We start from the raw sequence: 17919 nt of genomic DNA, 5'->3' as shown, positions 1-17919 counted from the left end.
CGTTGGTTAGTAAAAAAATTAGCGAAACCAAACGTAAGTTTGATAGAAAGTATGTGTCAAAATTATTTACCCGATTTTGGCAGAATAAAAGAATACTCTTTAAATCATTTAATGGCTGAAACGGCATCAGAATTCCAAACAGTTTTTTTTTGTCGTTTTAATGAATTGTGGTACACCAGTTAAAAATAAAAAATGCTGTTTTACTTGTTTTTTAGTTCAAACAAAAAAATGTAATCATTTGATCGTATGATTACGATCCTTTAGAAAATACATTACCAAAAAAAGGTTAAAGTATGAAGTATCATGAAATGTTTACAAAAAACCTTAACATCAGAGAGTTAAAGTTTAATTTTGGTAGTTTTTGAAATGAATAATGTTTCTGACTGTAAAACGAGTTGTAAAGTTGCTTAGTATGCAGGTGAAAAAATTCATTTAGATGAAAATTAACCTATTTAAATTTATTTCAATAGAGAGCGAAAACATTTTTGATAAGGGAATCCAGCCAGTCTGCAAGTATTTGGACATACTCAAACATTGTTTAAAATCAACCCCATTGAAAATAGTTTTAGCTCTTTAACTTCACAAAGATCAACACAGGAAAGAACGTAAATAATATATAAGTTAAATTTAGACAGAATGGTAAATGTTACAAAGTGCTTAAAGTGGCACATCAAACCAACCATTACAGTTCATAAGCTCAATAAATGATTAGACTTCTAAAGCATATTCTTGTTTTCATGTTTTCATCTCTGTTGTAATACATTTCATTGTCATGTGTCTCACACAACTTACTTCAGTTTGTTTTAACATCTTAGTTTATATGATTACAGAAACTCAAAACTCTTAAAAAACATATACAAGAATGCTACCTCTATTGAAGAGCTCAATGGACTATCCAAAATATTCAGCTTTAGAAGAGGAGTAAGACAGGTGACACAATATCAATCAAATTATTTACACTAGCTTTGAAAGATGTCTTTTAAATTTTTGACTAAAACGACGAATATATTAACATAAAAAAAAACTTATTAGGAATCTTAGATTTGCAGATAACAGAGTCCTATTTACTTATGCTGAAAATGAGCTTGAAAACATGATAAACGAAATTATTACAGAATCCATGAAAACAGACATGAAATAAAATTAATGTTTAAAAAAAAAGCAATGAGTGATGCAAACCAATCATGTAACATCTTTGAAAATTGAAAAAGTTGAAAGTTATATATACCTGGGTCACAAAATAAAATTCGGGAAAGATAATCAAGAGGTAGACAAGAGAGAATGAAAACAAAATGAGGTCTGGAAAAGGCTGCCTTTGGTAAGGTCTCGTATATCTCATTAAGTCTCCGAAGTACCAATATTACTTAAAGAATTAACTTTTCGATGCTTGTGTTTTTCTTTTGTGTTAACGAAAACAAATTTTCACCAATTATCAGTGACACAATGAGCCATGGAAAAGAGAACGCTGGATATTTCGTTGAAAGCCATAAGAACCAACACAAACATATGAGCTAGATTAAAGGTCACAGATATGGTACACAGGGTTGCCAACCAGAAAATGAAGCTGGGCTGGTAATATAGCCAGACCCACAGACTCCAGATGGACTACAAAAGTTCTGATATGGCGACCTAGAACAGGCAGTAGAAGTGTCGGCAAACCTCAGACAAGGTGGTCTGATGACAAGAACTGGTTGCAAGAAGTGGTTGGATACGGTTGGCTCAGGATAAAGAGACATGGAAACTTATGGGATAGGCCTATGTCCATCATTGGACAAGAGACGGCTGATGATGATGATAATTGAAAAAATAATGTCATTTTGGACCAAATTGTAAATGTCAGAAATATTAAATGTGAATCGAAAATGCATTCGATAAAAAATAATACCTTCATTCGATTCAAGAACTTCACTGCATTTCAATACACAAGGTCATTTCGACATTAAATTGTAAGAATGTATGCACTCTAGACATATTAAAATATTATTTGTTGCATGAAATGACACACTACATAATATATTATTTGACTTTTCTTGTATCATAGTTATTACTGATAATTTTCATGGTCAACTGCTTTTTGTAAATTAAGAATAATCAATATCCTAGTTATAATAAAGCAAATACCAAAATTTAATGTCACGAGTTTTTAAACCACTGAAATATATTTTTTTCAAAGACATTTATTTAATATATAGGTAATAACGTAATTCATTGCTATCCCACGAGGAGAGGTAAAAGTTTTAGACCCTTTAGAAACAAGAATCAAGGCTACTAAAAACAATTTGTACCATAAATGACTTCTTCTGATACTTCTTCTTGTATTTTATCAGGTGTCTCTGACATTGGCAATCACTTCTAAAAAGACCCTTCTGTCTTGCGCTACCTGGAACAACTCATTCACATACCTCAAACCAGTCCAGTATGTTACGCAGCCAAGACGTTTGCCTACTGCCAGGTAAATGTTGTCTCTCAATCTCACCCATTAGTATAAATTGGAGGACTTTATACTTGTCTTCACGCAGGATGTGACCCAGATAGATAATCTTAAGGACCTTTATACATTTCAACAATTGTATGTTGTAATTAGCTCTTCTCGGGTCCTCTACATCCTTCTCTACAAAATCTGTCCACGATATACGAAGCATTCTTCTCTGAAGCCACATCTGGCAGCCTCCGTGGTGTAGTGATCAAGACGCTTCACTCACTCACGGTAGGTTCCGGGTTCGATTCCCGGTGAGAACAAAAAAAATATATGTGATTTTTCTCAAGCCTGGGTATTCTGTGATGAAAATTTTCACTGTTATTGGTTCTCCTGGCCTGTTGTGGTGACAAAAAAAGAAATGGTAATATTTGTAATATTTGTGATCATACCTTAAAAGCTTTCAACCAGTTACTTAAGAAAACTTAGAAGATCTTTAGAGTGTCGATCATCTTCCGAAAAAAAACCAGCCTTAGATTGAAATCCATATAAGTAACAAATGTTTATAACACCCTCATATTAAATCCATAAAATGTGAAGCATTATATTTTTTTATAAACAAAGACATAAAAAGTTTTTTAGTTTTTCAAAAATAGTTATTACAAGACAGTTAAAATTAGCAGATGGAAGAATTGAAGAAATATTTCAAATGTCCTCCATCCTTGTTGTAATTTATAAATGTTTTTTTATTTTATTTTTTATTTTTATTTATTTATTCACACTCTTTATCAAAATACAATTCCATATTCACTTTGCCCAGCTAACAAGGGTACATACCCCGTTCCAAGCTAGGCAATTACATTTTAATATATTATAATACTTAACAAATTAATATAGAGCACAGACAAACAAAATATAAACTTATTCGGATACACATTTTGATTCATATACATACAGACATACACATATATACACACATGTATATATAAATATACACATATATACACATGTACATGCACACACACGTACATACACCCATGCGCATACACATACATACATTCATAAAAACATAGACAATTTATTTATGCGAAACTTCATGGTTGTCATCTATAAATATATATTTTTTAAATTATTCTTTATTTTTTATATTTTATTTTTGACATCCAGTAAGGTTCTCCAATCCGTGGCATGCATCAACTTTTCTGACTCCCTACGACCAATGTCATGAAAGAGCGAGGTCAACACCTTCCGTAACTTGACAACACTCCCGTCTTTCCACGATTCTGGCAAAAGGTTATGGACCTTTTTGCCTACGTTATAGTGTTGTCTCGATGCCAGAACAGTGTTGACCCCTTCACTTAGTATCAGATCCCTATTAGAGTATCTTGTATTATGGTTGTGGTTGACGCTTGGGTAAATGTCTCTCTTTATGTGTGTAACCACTACCGTTCTCAATATATACTGTAATAACTGTAACTAGGTAATTCATTAATTAAGTTGTAATTTTCCATATACTATGTTTTTTGTTGCAGGTTTTTAAAGGTAACTCTTAAAGCTCGCCGGGTCTAATATAATATATATATATACATATATATATATGCGTGGCGCGGCAATAGTAGATCAGATTATACCTAGTTAAAAAACACACCTTTTGGGTATTGTTGATGGGTTTTTTAATATTATTTACATTTCAAAATTTTCTCTAAATCTATAAAAAAACTCTTATGTTTGGTTTTACTAAGGTACGTGACATATACTTTACACATAGTGAATTATTTTGAAAACTACTAAGTCTAATTTGACCCATCTCTGCTAGGTATAAGTTTAAAAAAGCCCTTAACTCTTTTTTGTGTTTTTTAAAGCGATTGGGCCTCAATAAATTATTTAGCTCTAGGTATAGTGGTAGAATAAGGATGGACCATACTTATTCTACCACGGTTATAAGGATGTTATTTCTATCCGTATTTTACAACTACGCTTAGGTAACATTATACCAAGTTTATGAGTAAGGCCCGATATATTCTCTCGATTCTTCAAAAAACTATCGCGTAATAAGAGCATAAAGGTCCGAATATGGCCAAATTATACTTTGAGTTTTTAATGCACGTATAGCCATATTACATGCGGCCCGATTTACTTTAATCGTCTGTTTTAAAAAAATATATAAACACTGTTTTTCGCAGACAGTTCTAATCGGGAAATATCACATACTACGAATACCGATAAAAATATAAGAAATGGATTTAGAACAATTAAGTGTATTTTCAAAATCAACATGGATATTGTGGAGAAATGTTTTCGTCTATAACTTTTAAAAAGAAATTACAAAGTAAAATTTCACTAGAAAAACGCGACATGTTTGGCATTGATACAAGTAGTTGTGGCGTCAATATTCGTGACGATATTTAAAAAGAATTTGAACAGTCAGGAACAATGTTGAAAACAAACATGAATCGTGGCGTATTAGAGGCGTGACCAATGGATTTTTTTTGCGGGAATTTAAAATTATAAATTAAAAAATATTATTTTAGCTCGAAAGTATTTCATAGATCATAGTGTTAGCAATAGATCCGTTAGTGTAATGGCAGTTCCAGGATGCAGAACGAAGTTCGCACAGAGGCACTCCTTACATGTTAGTCCAAGATCCTTCAATCTTCTAACTAAGGAACTACAAAATATTTTATTTTTTTTTAAAGAAATATTTGCGTTCTTATGATTTACCCAAATATTTAATTTTGAGGGCCATTTTCAACGAGTTGTAAATAACTCACTATTAGAAAATGGAATCGAGTTGGGGTAGAGTGGGCTTCGAACCACGGACCTTCGGTCCGTGAGTCCGAGACACTAGCCACAGGACCACAACCCGATTTAATTATTAAATCACTGGTACAGTTTAAAGTAGGTTTGAGGGCTTGGATAAGCGCGGAGGGAACAGCACCTTCTTTAAAAAAAATTAATTAAAGTAAAAAATAAATGCATACTGCAAATCATGTTTTCGTAATATCAGCATATGTTAATTTAGTTTATCATTTAGTTTTCTTTTCTTTTCTTTTCATGGTCATGTCATACCATATTTATATGCTATAAACTTTTCGATTAGTTAAAAAATGAATGGTCCACACTCAGACGCTGAAGTCTTTGTGGGCATTTTTTCCAATTTTTGTTATTGCTTAATTTTAAGATGTATTTTTCTAAAGTTTATTTTTGTAATTATATTTCTATGTTAATGGCAAATATACAAATAAAAAATAGAATAAAAAAAAATAGACCCTTTTTACTTAAAAATGTTTTTTAAATTTTTTTTATTACCATTTCGTTTCCTAAGTTCGTTCGTTCGTCATATATCTATCCCACTCTAACTCAATAAAAATTGTATTTCGCTCTCGTTCCCTCTCATACGGTACTAATGAATTTACGAAACGAATTAGCTACAGAGAGAGCAGGCGGCTTCTTACCAAAACTCTTGACAGTGCATTTCTTTACATTTTGTAGACTTTTACATTAAGTATAATAATATTATAACATTATATATCATGACAAGTCTAACACGGTAAACGGGCGATAATAATATAACAGCCCGCGCATCGGAACCAGGGACGCTAAATTCGCCAATGCTTTTGTTTGCATACTGTTTTATACGCACTAACATACAATGTAAACAAAATAACAATGCGCACATTATACGCAACGAAATCAAGTAAATTCATACTAATATAATCTCATTACGCACGTTCAAAGTGACGTTACAAACTTCATAGTTATTTTATTTAGTTTTAAAAATTACTAGGTACCAAAGAATATTTGATACTGTTTGTTTTTTTATGTTTTAATTATATTTTTTTATCACATTCTTAATATTCTATACACGTACAAAAATACTTAGCTAGTGTAGGCTGTATATTATAATATATGTATGTGTTAGTAGACTGGCCCGTATGACCTTGTATCACTTTTTTCAAAGTATTCTGGTTTTGACCAATCCCGTTACGTTTGATCGATCACTCACACCAAGTAACCTACTCGTATCTTAAGCAGAAGCCGAAAAACTTTTTTTAGAGGGCCACATATTAAAAAAAAAAAGAAAAAAGTTAGACTGATGTTTTTTTAAGGTTTTTCTGTAATTTGAATTATGTAATACCGAAAAGACGTCCAACTTTCGCTCAGAGAAATTTCTCTTTTGCGGCCTTAAGAGTGTTTAATGTCTTGGCTGAACATATAAGGTTATCTGAAACGAAGGCTATTTTTATAAGCGTGCATGTAAGGGTTTTGTCTAAGAGAAGAGATCATTGCAAAATACTACTTAGAGATATTGCATAGATTTAAAAATGGTACTATTAAGCGTGTTGTCCAGATGTTTATTGAGATTTATGTTTTTGTATTATTTTGTATTATTTGTAGTATTCTTTAATAATATGCATGCTTTTACTATCTATTTTGTTGTATCCAAACTCAACACAGGGCTCTTATCTTTAAAGAGTAAGGGACACGTTATTATTATTTTGTAATATGTGTCTTTATATGAATAAATAAATAAAAACATTTGACGGGCTTTGATTGGAGTAAAGAAATTAATTATATTAAGATAAAAAACAATGTAAAAATAAATAACATTTTTACATTTATTCAGTAATATGGAAACAATATTGATTGTATTTATTCATTTCGTGGTCTAGGTCAGCGTGTTCACCTGCTTGCTTCAGGTTCTGGGTTCGATTCCTGGCAAGTTAGACATGAAATATTGTTTAAAAAGGTGGTTTTATATTTCAATATTTCATTGTACATGGACTGGGACCTGAAGGGTAAGACTGATCATCCTACCGTCATGGACAAGGACTGAATTCAACTTTATAGGAAACTGTTAATTTTAACGTATTACAACAGGCGTGAAGAACTTTTTACAGAAGAGAATATAGAAGTCTACGCAGCTACAGCCTGGTTTAAGTGGTTGTTGTAATATGTTAATATTAACAGCTTCCTTGGGGGTTGAATCCAGTCCTTGTCTACAAAAATTTGGAAAAATTCCAAACAATGTTTGAAACAAGTTCGTGAGTATTTTTGAAATCTGTGAGTATTTTTAGGGTGTAGGTTAAAAAAAAAAAAAACTAAACATTAAAATTATATAACACAGCAATTAATGTATGTTCCAACTGCAGTGATGTAGTATATGTTTAGAATTCGGGTAAGATGATAATAAAACTTGCATTAATCCCGTCTTAACAGTAATTAAATATTTGTCGTTAGTTGAAAAAAAACGGGCCGAATTTCGCCCATAAACCGTAGTTCTTTGACTCCTGATTATAACTAGCCTTTTCTCTGTTATCCAATATCAACATAAAAGTATAACATACACACTTTTACCATAGTTCGATTAAAATAAATTATTTACAAGAAATTACAAATTAATTATGATGATAAAACTTTATTGAAATAACGGATGGAAAAATAAAAATTACATTTCGATTAATACTCTTTTGAATTTTATTTAACGACCGGTTTTTAGCCAATAAATTTTGAATATAATTATGTAAAATGTATTCAATAATCAAATACATCTTTTTTGGCCCACAGCAAAGATGAACGGTTAGCCAGACTTAATAAAAATATTATATTTACGAGAAAATAAATGTTTACATATTTAAACATACATATACAGTTATACACATATATGCTAAAACAAGTTTGCATATATAGGGCGTAAGACCAATCATTGACTTTAACTAAATATAGTCAACGGCTGAAGCTAAACCTATGTACACAAAAAAATATGAAAATGATAAAAACTATTATTTTAATGACAACTTTTATAGAAAACAGCTGATAACAATGATAATTATTAACAAATTACAACAGGGATGGATAATACCTAAAAGAAGGGAATATGGAAGTCTTAGCATTTACAGGGCTAAATATAGATGTTAAAACATAGGCAAAATGGTGAATGTTACACATTGTATAAAGTGGCCACTTAAACCAGCCATCGACAGGTCACAAGCCCTGTAAATGCCTAGACTTCCATATTCCCATCTTTAAGGTTTTCTCCATCCCTGCTGTAATTTGTTAATTTTGATGACTCTCGAGGGGGTGAAATCCGGTCATTTGTCTGAAAACATTTGGACAAACTCAAATATTGTAATGATAATTATTGTTAGTGGAATCTTTACTTAAACATGATTTTGTACAATATGGACCAGTGGAGTGGCTATGCATATTTACAAAAAAGTCAACCGTAGAAAATATTCACATATATAACTATTTTCAAGAGAGGAGTAAAGGACTGGATTTTCCTTAGTGGGAGGGATTTGAGTGGGAAACTCCTTGATATATTGTATACTATTATTTTATTGTCCTTGTTTGTATTTGCTACATAGATTTGTTTTCTTTTTTTCAGTTACTTGTACAAATGTTTTTTCATATAACAGTTGTAATTACCTTAGGCGGTATTTATAATAAATAAATATGTATGTAAGTATATGAAATGTACGTATATGTTGGTCTCGTGGTGTAATGGTAAGCGCGTTTGCCTACCATGCAAGAGTTCTCGGGTTCTAATCCCGACATGCTTGATATGAAATATTTATTCAAAATATTTTTTTCACACCATAATATTTTATAGTCCATGGACTGGTATCTGATGTGTCAGACTGACTAACTTAACTTCATGTAAAAACATGATCTAGTTACGCTGCGTTTGGAGTACCAATGCAGTGCCCTATGCACCAATAGGTGCGGAAAAGGAATTATGGTGATGATAATGCACGTGGAAAAAAGGTCATGTGAACGTCGAACTGAGGAAGAAAAAAAAATGAATTGTGTTCAATAAAGTAAAAAATACAAATTACAGTACACATTTTTATAGCCCTTTAAATTTTTCTCTACACTTCTCCAAATAACACGACATTTGCTCTCTCATTTCCTATTACATAAATATCATTCATCGCTTTCTTAATTTTAATATCAATAATTTATTATGATTCGTAAAAATCAGATATTTATAGTAATTTTATTATCGCATATTGATGAAAGGAATTGAATTGAAATGCACACTCAGCGATTGGTTTATTTCTATGGAAGATGACTCTTTAATAAGTAAGAATGTAACAAGTAGATTTCTCCAATAAAATAAAGTGAAAATAGAATCACACCTTTTTTAGTTAAATAAAATAAATATTTGTTTCGATTTTTTTACTACAAGCTACTTTTAGTTCCGAAAAAATATATCATTTAAGGGAAAATATTATTGTTAAAAGACAAATAGAATTAATAAATTATTTTCTCCTTAGTACGCAAGCGAAGCCTCTGGTAAAAGTAAGTATGTTTAGATGATCATAACGATGAATAGTTTTTGAAAATTCATACAAATTTATTTTGCAAAAAAAAACAATATATTCCATTTTGTAAATCAACACTTAGACAGAGGCATGTAAATGTCCGTGCCTCTAAACGATTTAACTCCTACTTCACAGTCTCTTTTTCTAATAATTCATTTATAAACTGGGTCAAAAATTTAAATATCAATGTTTTCTTTTCCAGATAAACTTTTTATTTGCTTTTGTATTTTTTCCTTATTTGATCATCAACTTTTATCGAATAATTTTTTGCTCTATATCTGTTTTTATTTTTTTCTATTTCTAATAAATATTACTTTTTTAATATTCATACTAGTGGACCTAACAAACGTTGTCCTACCCAAAAGTTTGCTTGCCTGCTATTACTCTGGACAAATACTTTTCATTGATAAGAAGGTACCGAGGTACTTGTTTTTAATTGAATTCCAAAACTTTAAATTGTGAATATTCAAATATTGAGTTTAAGTAGGTACCTAGGTACTTGTTTATGGTTTAATTCCAAAACAAAAAAAAAAACAATTTCATTAGTTGTATTTTAAGCTGAAAAAAAACGACGAAGACTCTCTAAAACATAAAATAAAACAACAATATATCTTCAAACTTTTAAATATTTTCACAGAGAAATGGACGTCTTGATTGAATCATTAAAATACGTTTTTGTAAATTTGTTTACATTCGTTATCTTTCTAAATATAAAAAAAATACAAATAATTAGATTTTTACTATTTTGATTTAGCTCCTCTCAATGTAATATTTGACCTACGTGCATAGCAAAAAAAGAGAAATTATGCCGGATTGATCAACTACTTATTATGTAGTACGAAAGATAAGTATGCAGTTTTTATGATGCCGTTAGTAATGTATCATAATTAATCTTTTCAAAACTTGGTTCAACTTACTACATTATGATTCGTAAGTAACGGTCGTAACTGTTCTGGCAAAAATAATGTTTATTAGCTGTCTTTATGCACTACTTTAGTGGAATACACGTCAAAAAACAGTTATAACTATAATCATATTGTTTTAATTGTACCTAGATTGTTTTTAATTAATTGGATGACTTATCATAATAACCAAATGTAGATTTACTATGGTCAAATAAAACGAAATGCGTATTTTATTTATTTATTTATTTATTTATTGGGGATATCAACAGTAAAACATGTAACAAAAATATAACAAATAAAATATACAGAGAATAAAACTAATGACAGATATCCACAGAAATACATTAAGTACACGTACAATACATACTAGTGTGTTTGTGTGAGTGTAAGTGAGTGAGAGGGTAGGTGAGTGGGTGTTATATTGGAATGAGGGTGGACATGTGTGTAAATATTGCACAAGTGTCAAGTGTCGAAAATATAAATATATGTAAAATATTAAGAATTAGAGATAAAATATAGTAAAATAAAATATAATAAAATAAGATAAAATAAGACTTTAATATTGAAACTAAGTATAAGACAAAAAAGTATGTTTTAAGACGCGCATTTTAAATGTTATTTTTTTACAATCAAATGGATTAATAAGGGGAAAGTTAAAATGATATTCACTAGCAAAACGTATAAGTGGAGAGTTCTGGGCATAGTTCGTACGAACTGCTGGTACATGAAATAGTGAGCTCGACGTGTGACGGGTGCGGTAGCCGGGGACATTTAATGATAACTCCGACAAAAGAGCCGGACTACCAAGGCGTCCACTAAGTATGCCATGAAGCACCCCCATGTCCAACAGTAGACGGCGATCTTCTAAAGTAAGCGAGTGGTGTTTTTTGCAAAACTAAACTAATTATAAAAATTAAATGATTCTAAAAAGTTCGAATTTTTTTAGTTCGTGTGTAAGAATTATAATTAGCCCAGACACAGAAATACGTACGTGTGTCAAGGCGAGGCGGGTGAAAAAGACAGTTTCGTGTGTCATATAAAACCAGAATCCTGGATGAGTGTTTTCGACTCAATGGTTCAGCTCAAGTAAAAATCCTTAAGCAGCGTAAGACTGATGATCCTACTTTCCTGTAACACATGATTGAGATACACTGCATGTGTTTCAATGCAGTGGTCTACGCATCGCCAGGCGCAGATAAGAGTTAAATGTTTTTTTCAATGATACGTCGTTGATTAAAAGCAATGGACGCTTATATTGTTTGTAAAGACCACAATTTATGTCAAATGGCCAGATCTAAAATAATAATACAAATACGCCCTCGGGTCTTACCTCATCACGATTTCTCTTTCCGCAGCAATGGTGCATAGGACACTGCATTGGTAAACAAAATGCATCGTGTGTTGATTACATGTTATCAGTATTACGTTTTAGGTGCCAGCCCAGGACACATGAAATATAGTATTAACATATTACAACAGAGATGAAGAACATTTCAGAAAAGGTAATATATAAGTCTAGGCATCTACAGAGCTTATGACTTGTCATTGGCAAGTGTACGAACAAAAATTTGGACAAACTCAAAATATTGTTGATAAATTCACCTGGTGCATGAAGAAGTATAGAAATTGAAAAAATAACATTTTCAGGAGTTGCCTAGTGTAGGTGAAATAATTCGCAATTAGTGTAGGTGCAATAAAGGTTTCAGCTCTTTAACTTCACAAACATCAACATATGAAAGAATTGAAAGAATATAGATGTTCAAATATGGGCAGAATAGTGAATGTTACACAGTGTGTAAAGTGGCCACTTAAATCAGCCAATGACAGGTCATAAGCCCTGTAGATGCCTAGACTTCTATATTGCCCTTTCTGAAATGTTCTTCATCTCTGTTGTAATATGTTTATGTTATCAGCTCCCCAGGGAGTCGAATCCAGTCCTTGTCTACAAAAATTTGTACAAACTCAAAATATTGTTGTGAAATATAGTGGTTTAAAAAACGTTAAAATCAATATTTTACTGCCACCCTGCCAGAAATCGAACCCAGGACCTCAAGAATGGAAGTAGAATGCGCCAAATACTTTATAAAAAAGTGAATTTATCTTCGCTTGATTTCTTTAATAATTTTTTTTTCCTAAGAGCAGGCATCCAGTCGAAAACACTTGTCCAGGGTAGGGTTATAGTTCTATTTTTCACACAGAATGGTATTTTCCATCCATCTAGATATTGAATAAATACGACAGAGTCACCTCAAATAATGACACAAATACGCCCTTGGGTTTAACGCCTTCTGTTTAATTTATCTCATAAACATAACTTCATCATGATAATCAAATTGATCTTAAACTATGTCACAAACAAAGATCAAGTCCGTGGTTTAGTGACCGATTGCTTCAAATGAATTACTTGAAATTCAGTACAAGGTACGTACATTTTACCCAATTCTAGTTATTTGAGTTCCCTGACCTGTTTATATTCAAACACCTCTTCGCAAATTAATACAAACTTACCTTGAACACTGGTATATTATTATTTAATCAGAGTTATATGGCGAATATTCATAACGCAGCCTTTGAGCACACAGCTGTTTCAAAGTAATTTAGTTTGCTAAACATGTTTATGTACTTATGTTAGAAATGCTGCTACACGTGTATGTTTTTCAAAAAACTAAAAAAAGATCATAATAAGAAGAAGGACGGTCATTTGATGTTTTAATATTTAAAAAAATATGGCCGGTTAGACGTCATTGATTTTAGGAATCTCATGACATTTAATGTTCCTAAAATTCGTACGAAGTACAAGCAGGCATTTTACATATCGGTATTTTATACTAACAAATCCAGTACTAATTATAAAAATAAGACCTCATAAACTTGGTACTGAATTAAACGTTTTTAAAATATTTTGCTGTTCATATCAAAATTTAAAGATGTGCTTTTATTAAAGCTAAAACGATTAATTGGGTTATTTACTCAGTTTGTGTTTAAGTCCCATTATTGTTTTTGGGGTTTTATTTATGTAAATTTATCTGCAATTGTACTCGCTTGTTTAAAATGGTTAATCTTATTGCAGTTCACAAATGAACGCAATTATGTAGAAAGCAGCCAGTCCAAAATTTCGAAAAAAAAAGATACTAGCCGATAAAGATAAAAGATAACAGCCGGACCACTTTCATAAAAAAACTGTAAAAATCACATTCTGAAAATAGTGTCGATCACAAAAACGGAATTTCTCAATTTCCAGAAATCCCCCACAGGACTAGAAAAATCTAACGGTACTTTAAAATTCATTTACACTGTTTGAACACATTATAAGATTTTTGTTTGTAACACTAAAAAAACGAATGTATACATTGTTAATCATTTGTCAAAGTCAAAAACATTCCAACTGTTGTGTAGGTTTGATTATTCACTCTTCTCACAAAGGTGCTATTATCTCAGTTTCATTTTTCTATGATTGGCTGTTTTCTGCATAAATACGTTCAAATATAAACCAACTAATGTATATTTATTTCAAAAATGTAAAAGCCAGCTGAAGGCGACAAAATTAAAAATTTTCAATTAATTCTTATGTGTATAAATAATTGCTTTTATCTTACCTTGACTGGAGAATTGTGCATCTGTAAGAATGTGGCAATGCCAGCTCTGACTCTATTCTTCACTCCTCTGATAGTTCCCTTGGCGCTTTTGATGGTCGAAGGAGCATCTTCGTTTTTGAAGTCCTTTATACCGGCGAAGTACTCCATAGATTCTTCGTCGTATATATCACTATCACTAGAACCATTGCACACTCCGTTATTGTTCACAACACCCTTTTTCTTAGACTTCTTTTCCGTATCACTGTCATTCTCGAAAACGTTTTCATTCAAATGGAAATTGTAATATTTATCCGTATCGTATAAAAAGTTGCAACTGTATTGTTGGTCGTGCTTCTGTTTTTCTTGCTCCAGTTTCCTCTCTTCGTACGTGCTCTCGTTGACAATTGGCAATATTTTAGAATACGGCGCATTTGTATCTGGAATTACATTTTGCGAATACAAAACGTCCGTCACTCTCGGTTTTCTGTTCTCATTGTTGACTTGCGATACCAGTTTGAAAGATGTCAAGTTTTCTTCCGGTTTAATAATGACTTCTTTTTTGCACTCAATATGTTCCTGTGTTTTTTGGACATCCAAATCCGCCCACGACGTTTTGTTAACTGGTTCTGGCACCGTTATTGCGTTGAGTTTGACAGATCGGTCCCTGATGTCTTGAAGCAGACCTTGAGGTAGGAACCCTCCAGAACTTTGCGTGTTGTTTAAGAAGGAAGGCATGGCGGGCGCAATTGGGACTGCGCTGTCAACTTGATCGGTCAAAACTGAATTCCGTCTATCCGAGTTGAGAATAGCGGCTTTGAGAATCTCCGATTTTAATGTCACCGCGGCCGACTCCTCGTGCAGACTGGCTGCGCTAAGTTCACTGCTATTCAAGGAGTCGCACGAGATATTGCTCTCGCTGTCCTCAGAGTCCACCTCCGCTCCACTGCTGGTGACGCTCGATGCTCTGCCGTGGGTGGTAGCTCCTATTACGGTAACGCTCACGCGCTTATGTCCCGTGCCATTGGCCTTCGAATTCTTCTTTTTCGGCAACGGGGGCGGGGTTCCGTCCAGGTCACTGCAGGTGCCGGAGTCCAAAGTGTCGCTCGGAGAACATTGACCGCTCGACATCAGATTGTTCGGGGAGCAAGGGAATGCATTGCAAAAGAAGTAAGCGTTGTTAACATTTCCATTTGTGGCGGTTTTCATGATGGTTTCTGATTTTTGAACGATTTCTTCGGTGCTTCTGTCGATAAAATTTAGAGTATCGGTGCTTCCTACGTTAATTCTAACGCAACTATTGTTATTTTTAGTGTTCAGGTACGCATCGTTGGATTGTTCCGGAGTGCCGCTGCTTTCGCAAATATTGACTATGAATTTTCCTAAGGTGTTGATGGGGTTAGATTGGTTGAGGTTGACTTTGGTGTTCGATCTGAAGGTCGTCCTTTCGTTGCGCGTTTCGTCCTTGAAGGAGCTCGCGTGGTTGGGGTTGGAGTAAGAGTCAGGGTTGATCCGGATAGTCACGACGTGCCCGTTCCGCGGTGCGTTACCGACTGCCACCGGCTGCTGGTCCGCCGCTAAGAATACCGCTGAGCAGCGCGATGCGCCATAAGAAGACGTCGCGACTGCACTAACCGCCTTAGAACCAGTTAGAGTGCTCGAGTCGGACGCAGGGTTCCCACAATCCAAACTGCTTTCGTAATAATTCTTCGTTTCGCAAGTCTGCAGCGAGGTGCGAGGTTTTGTTTTAGGCGGAAGTGCCGGGGGAATTGCGTTATGAGAGAGCATTGTTATACTTTCCATTATTGACTTATTTTATATTATATCCGTGTAGGTTATCAAATTTACTGTATTTGATTAAAGTAATATCATTTTACGATTGTAATATTTTGGCACAGTAAACAATGCAAATAAAAGCGGGCAATACTCTCGGCAATCCAACATAAGTGAAGAAAGCACCGTTAACTCACTAGAAACTAGTTTGCAACGCTGCGCCGTTTGTGTCAACCCTGGCACCTTGTTAAGAGACTAGATCACGCTATTCGTATGCTGCAAACACATGCTTCCATATAACTGAACAGTTACACTAGAATCCGCACTAACACACACCGAACCAAACAATTGACTTAACTGTTTTCACTCGAACTAAAGTTCCACGATTAATTATGATTTTTCACTAGTTTCCCTTTGCTTGTTTCGGTAATTCGTTTAATATCCAGCGAATTATGGAATATTTTTTCCCACGTATAAAATATCAAAGTAACTTTTTCTTTCATTCAAACTTGCCGTTGTCACATCTGAAACAAAGAAAAATCATCATTATAAAAAAGAAAGAAAAGTGAAAATAATCCATTGTCCATAATTTAATTATTTTAAAGACAGTAAATTTTAAAGATAAAGATTGCTGAAACTAACTACTGTCAAAATACATAAAGCCATAATTAAACAACAACAAAGATATTTGATAATCATAGTAATGAAAAAATACAATAGGTACTTATTACGCCTTATTATAATATACTTACTTAAACAATAAAAAAAATAGAAAAGCGTAATAAATTCAGTGCCTTAATCATTCGAGGGAACATGTAACCAACATATTAATGAAAAAATAGCTAATTAATTTTACTGGTGTATTTATTTTTATTTTGGTTATAAAACGAGGAAACATATGTCCCTACTTATTAAATTGGTAGAAAGTTACGCCTTGGCATATTGGTAGAATATTGATGGTATTGTCATCCTTTTCTACCATTAAATTTTTTTTAAAATATTTATCGCATAATCAGCTTTATGATTTTTCGAAGTTTGTAATTTTGAAAATACTTGACGTCACAAATTCTCTTCGGCGAGCTTTGCTGATTAGTTAATTGACTTCCCGTCAACCGAAAATCTTTTTCGACACTCTATCATTGAACATATTGATGTTTTTTGTTGATATTTCTTGATAAAACTCCATAGTAAATGATTATGATAAAATTATAAATAAACTTATCAATGAAACTTCTTGGTTTAGTTATAATTTATATTATTTTGATTAACGAGCGCTTTCACCTAAGTAGGCATCTTCAAGACTGGTAAATTGTTTACAACATTTACAGGTTTTATATACTATTCTTAACATATTTTGGAGATATAATATCAAAATAATAAAAACTCTGAACTGAACTGAAAACTTGATAAAACTCCATAGTTAATGATTATTATAAAATTATAAATAAACTTATCAATGAAACTTTTTGGTTTAGTTTTACTTTTTATTGTTTTGACCAACGAGCGCTTTCGCCTAAGTAGGCATCTTCCAAACTTGTGAATTGTTTACAACATTTACAGTTTTTATACGATTCTTAAAATATTTTGGATATAACAAAATAATAAAAAGTAAAACTAAACCAAGAAGTTTCATTGATAGGTTTATTTATAACTCTATTATTGGTTGATTTGGAAGAACTATTGACGTCATTCAAAGTAAAAAAAAAAAAAAAAAAATTTCATCCTTTTTTAAGAAATGCCGTACAATTTAATGCTCTAAATTTTACTCATCATCATCATCCATGTACGCTTCCTTGACGTGGCATGGGGTGTCCACAAAAAGCCTCCATGCATCGTTATCAGATGCCAGCTCTTGTGCATCCTCCCAAGTCAGGTTTGTTTCCCGTAGTTCTGACATAAACTGCCAACGAACACTCAATAACAGA

At 32.6% G+C, this 17919-nt stretch overlaps 1 protein-coding gene across 1 annotated transcript in view; it reads right to left on the bottom strand.

The window, feature by feature from the left end:
• LOC148274053 (glutaredoxin domain-containing cysteine-rich protein CG31559-like) overlaps positions 1 to 17919 on the bottom strand; it is a 239372-nt gene that overhangs the window by 121834 nt on the left and 99619 nt on the right. The window contains exon 2 of the mRNA XM_088237703.1: positions 14246 to 16518. Within this exon, the coding sequence (XP_088093829.1) occupies positions 14246 to 16024 (1779 nt within the window). The 5' untranslated portion in view covers positions 16025 to 16518. The remainder of the gene's footprint in view (positions 1 to 14245; positions 16519 to 17919) is intronic.

The sequence above is a fragment of the Micrasema longulum genome, unplaced genomic scaffold (assembly GCF_059751315.1).
Source record: "Micrasema longulum isolate JH-2025_06_02 unplaced genomic scaffold, ASM5975131v1 h1tg001769l, whole genome shotgun sequence".
NCBI classification, from domain to species: domain Eukaryota; kingdom Metazoa; phylum Arthropoda; class Insecta; order Trichoptera; family Brachycentridae; genus Micrasema; species Micrasema longulum.
Note: the sequence above shows the minus strand (reverse complement) of the source record. Positions and strands in the feature narration are given on the sequence as shown.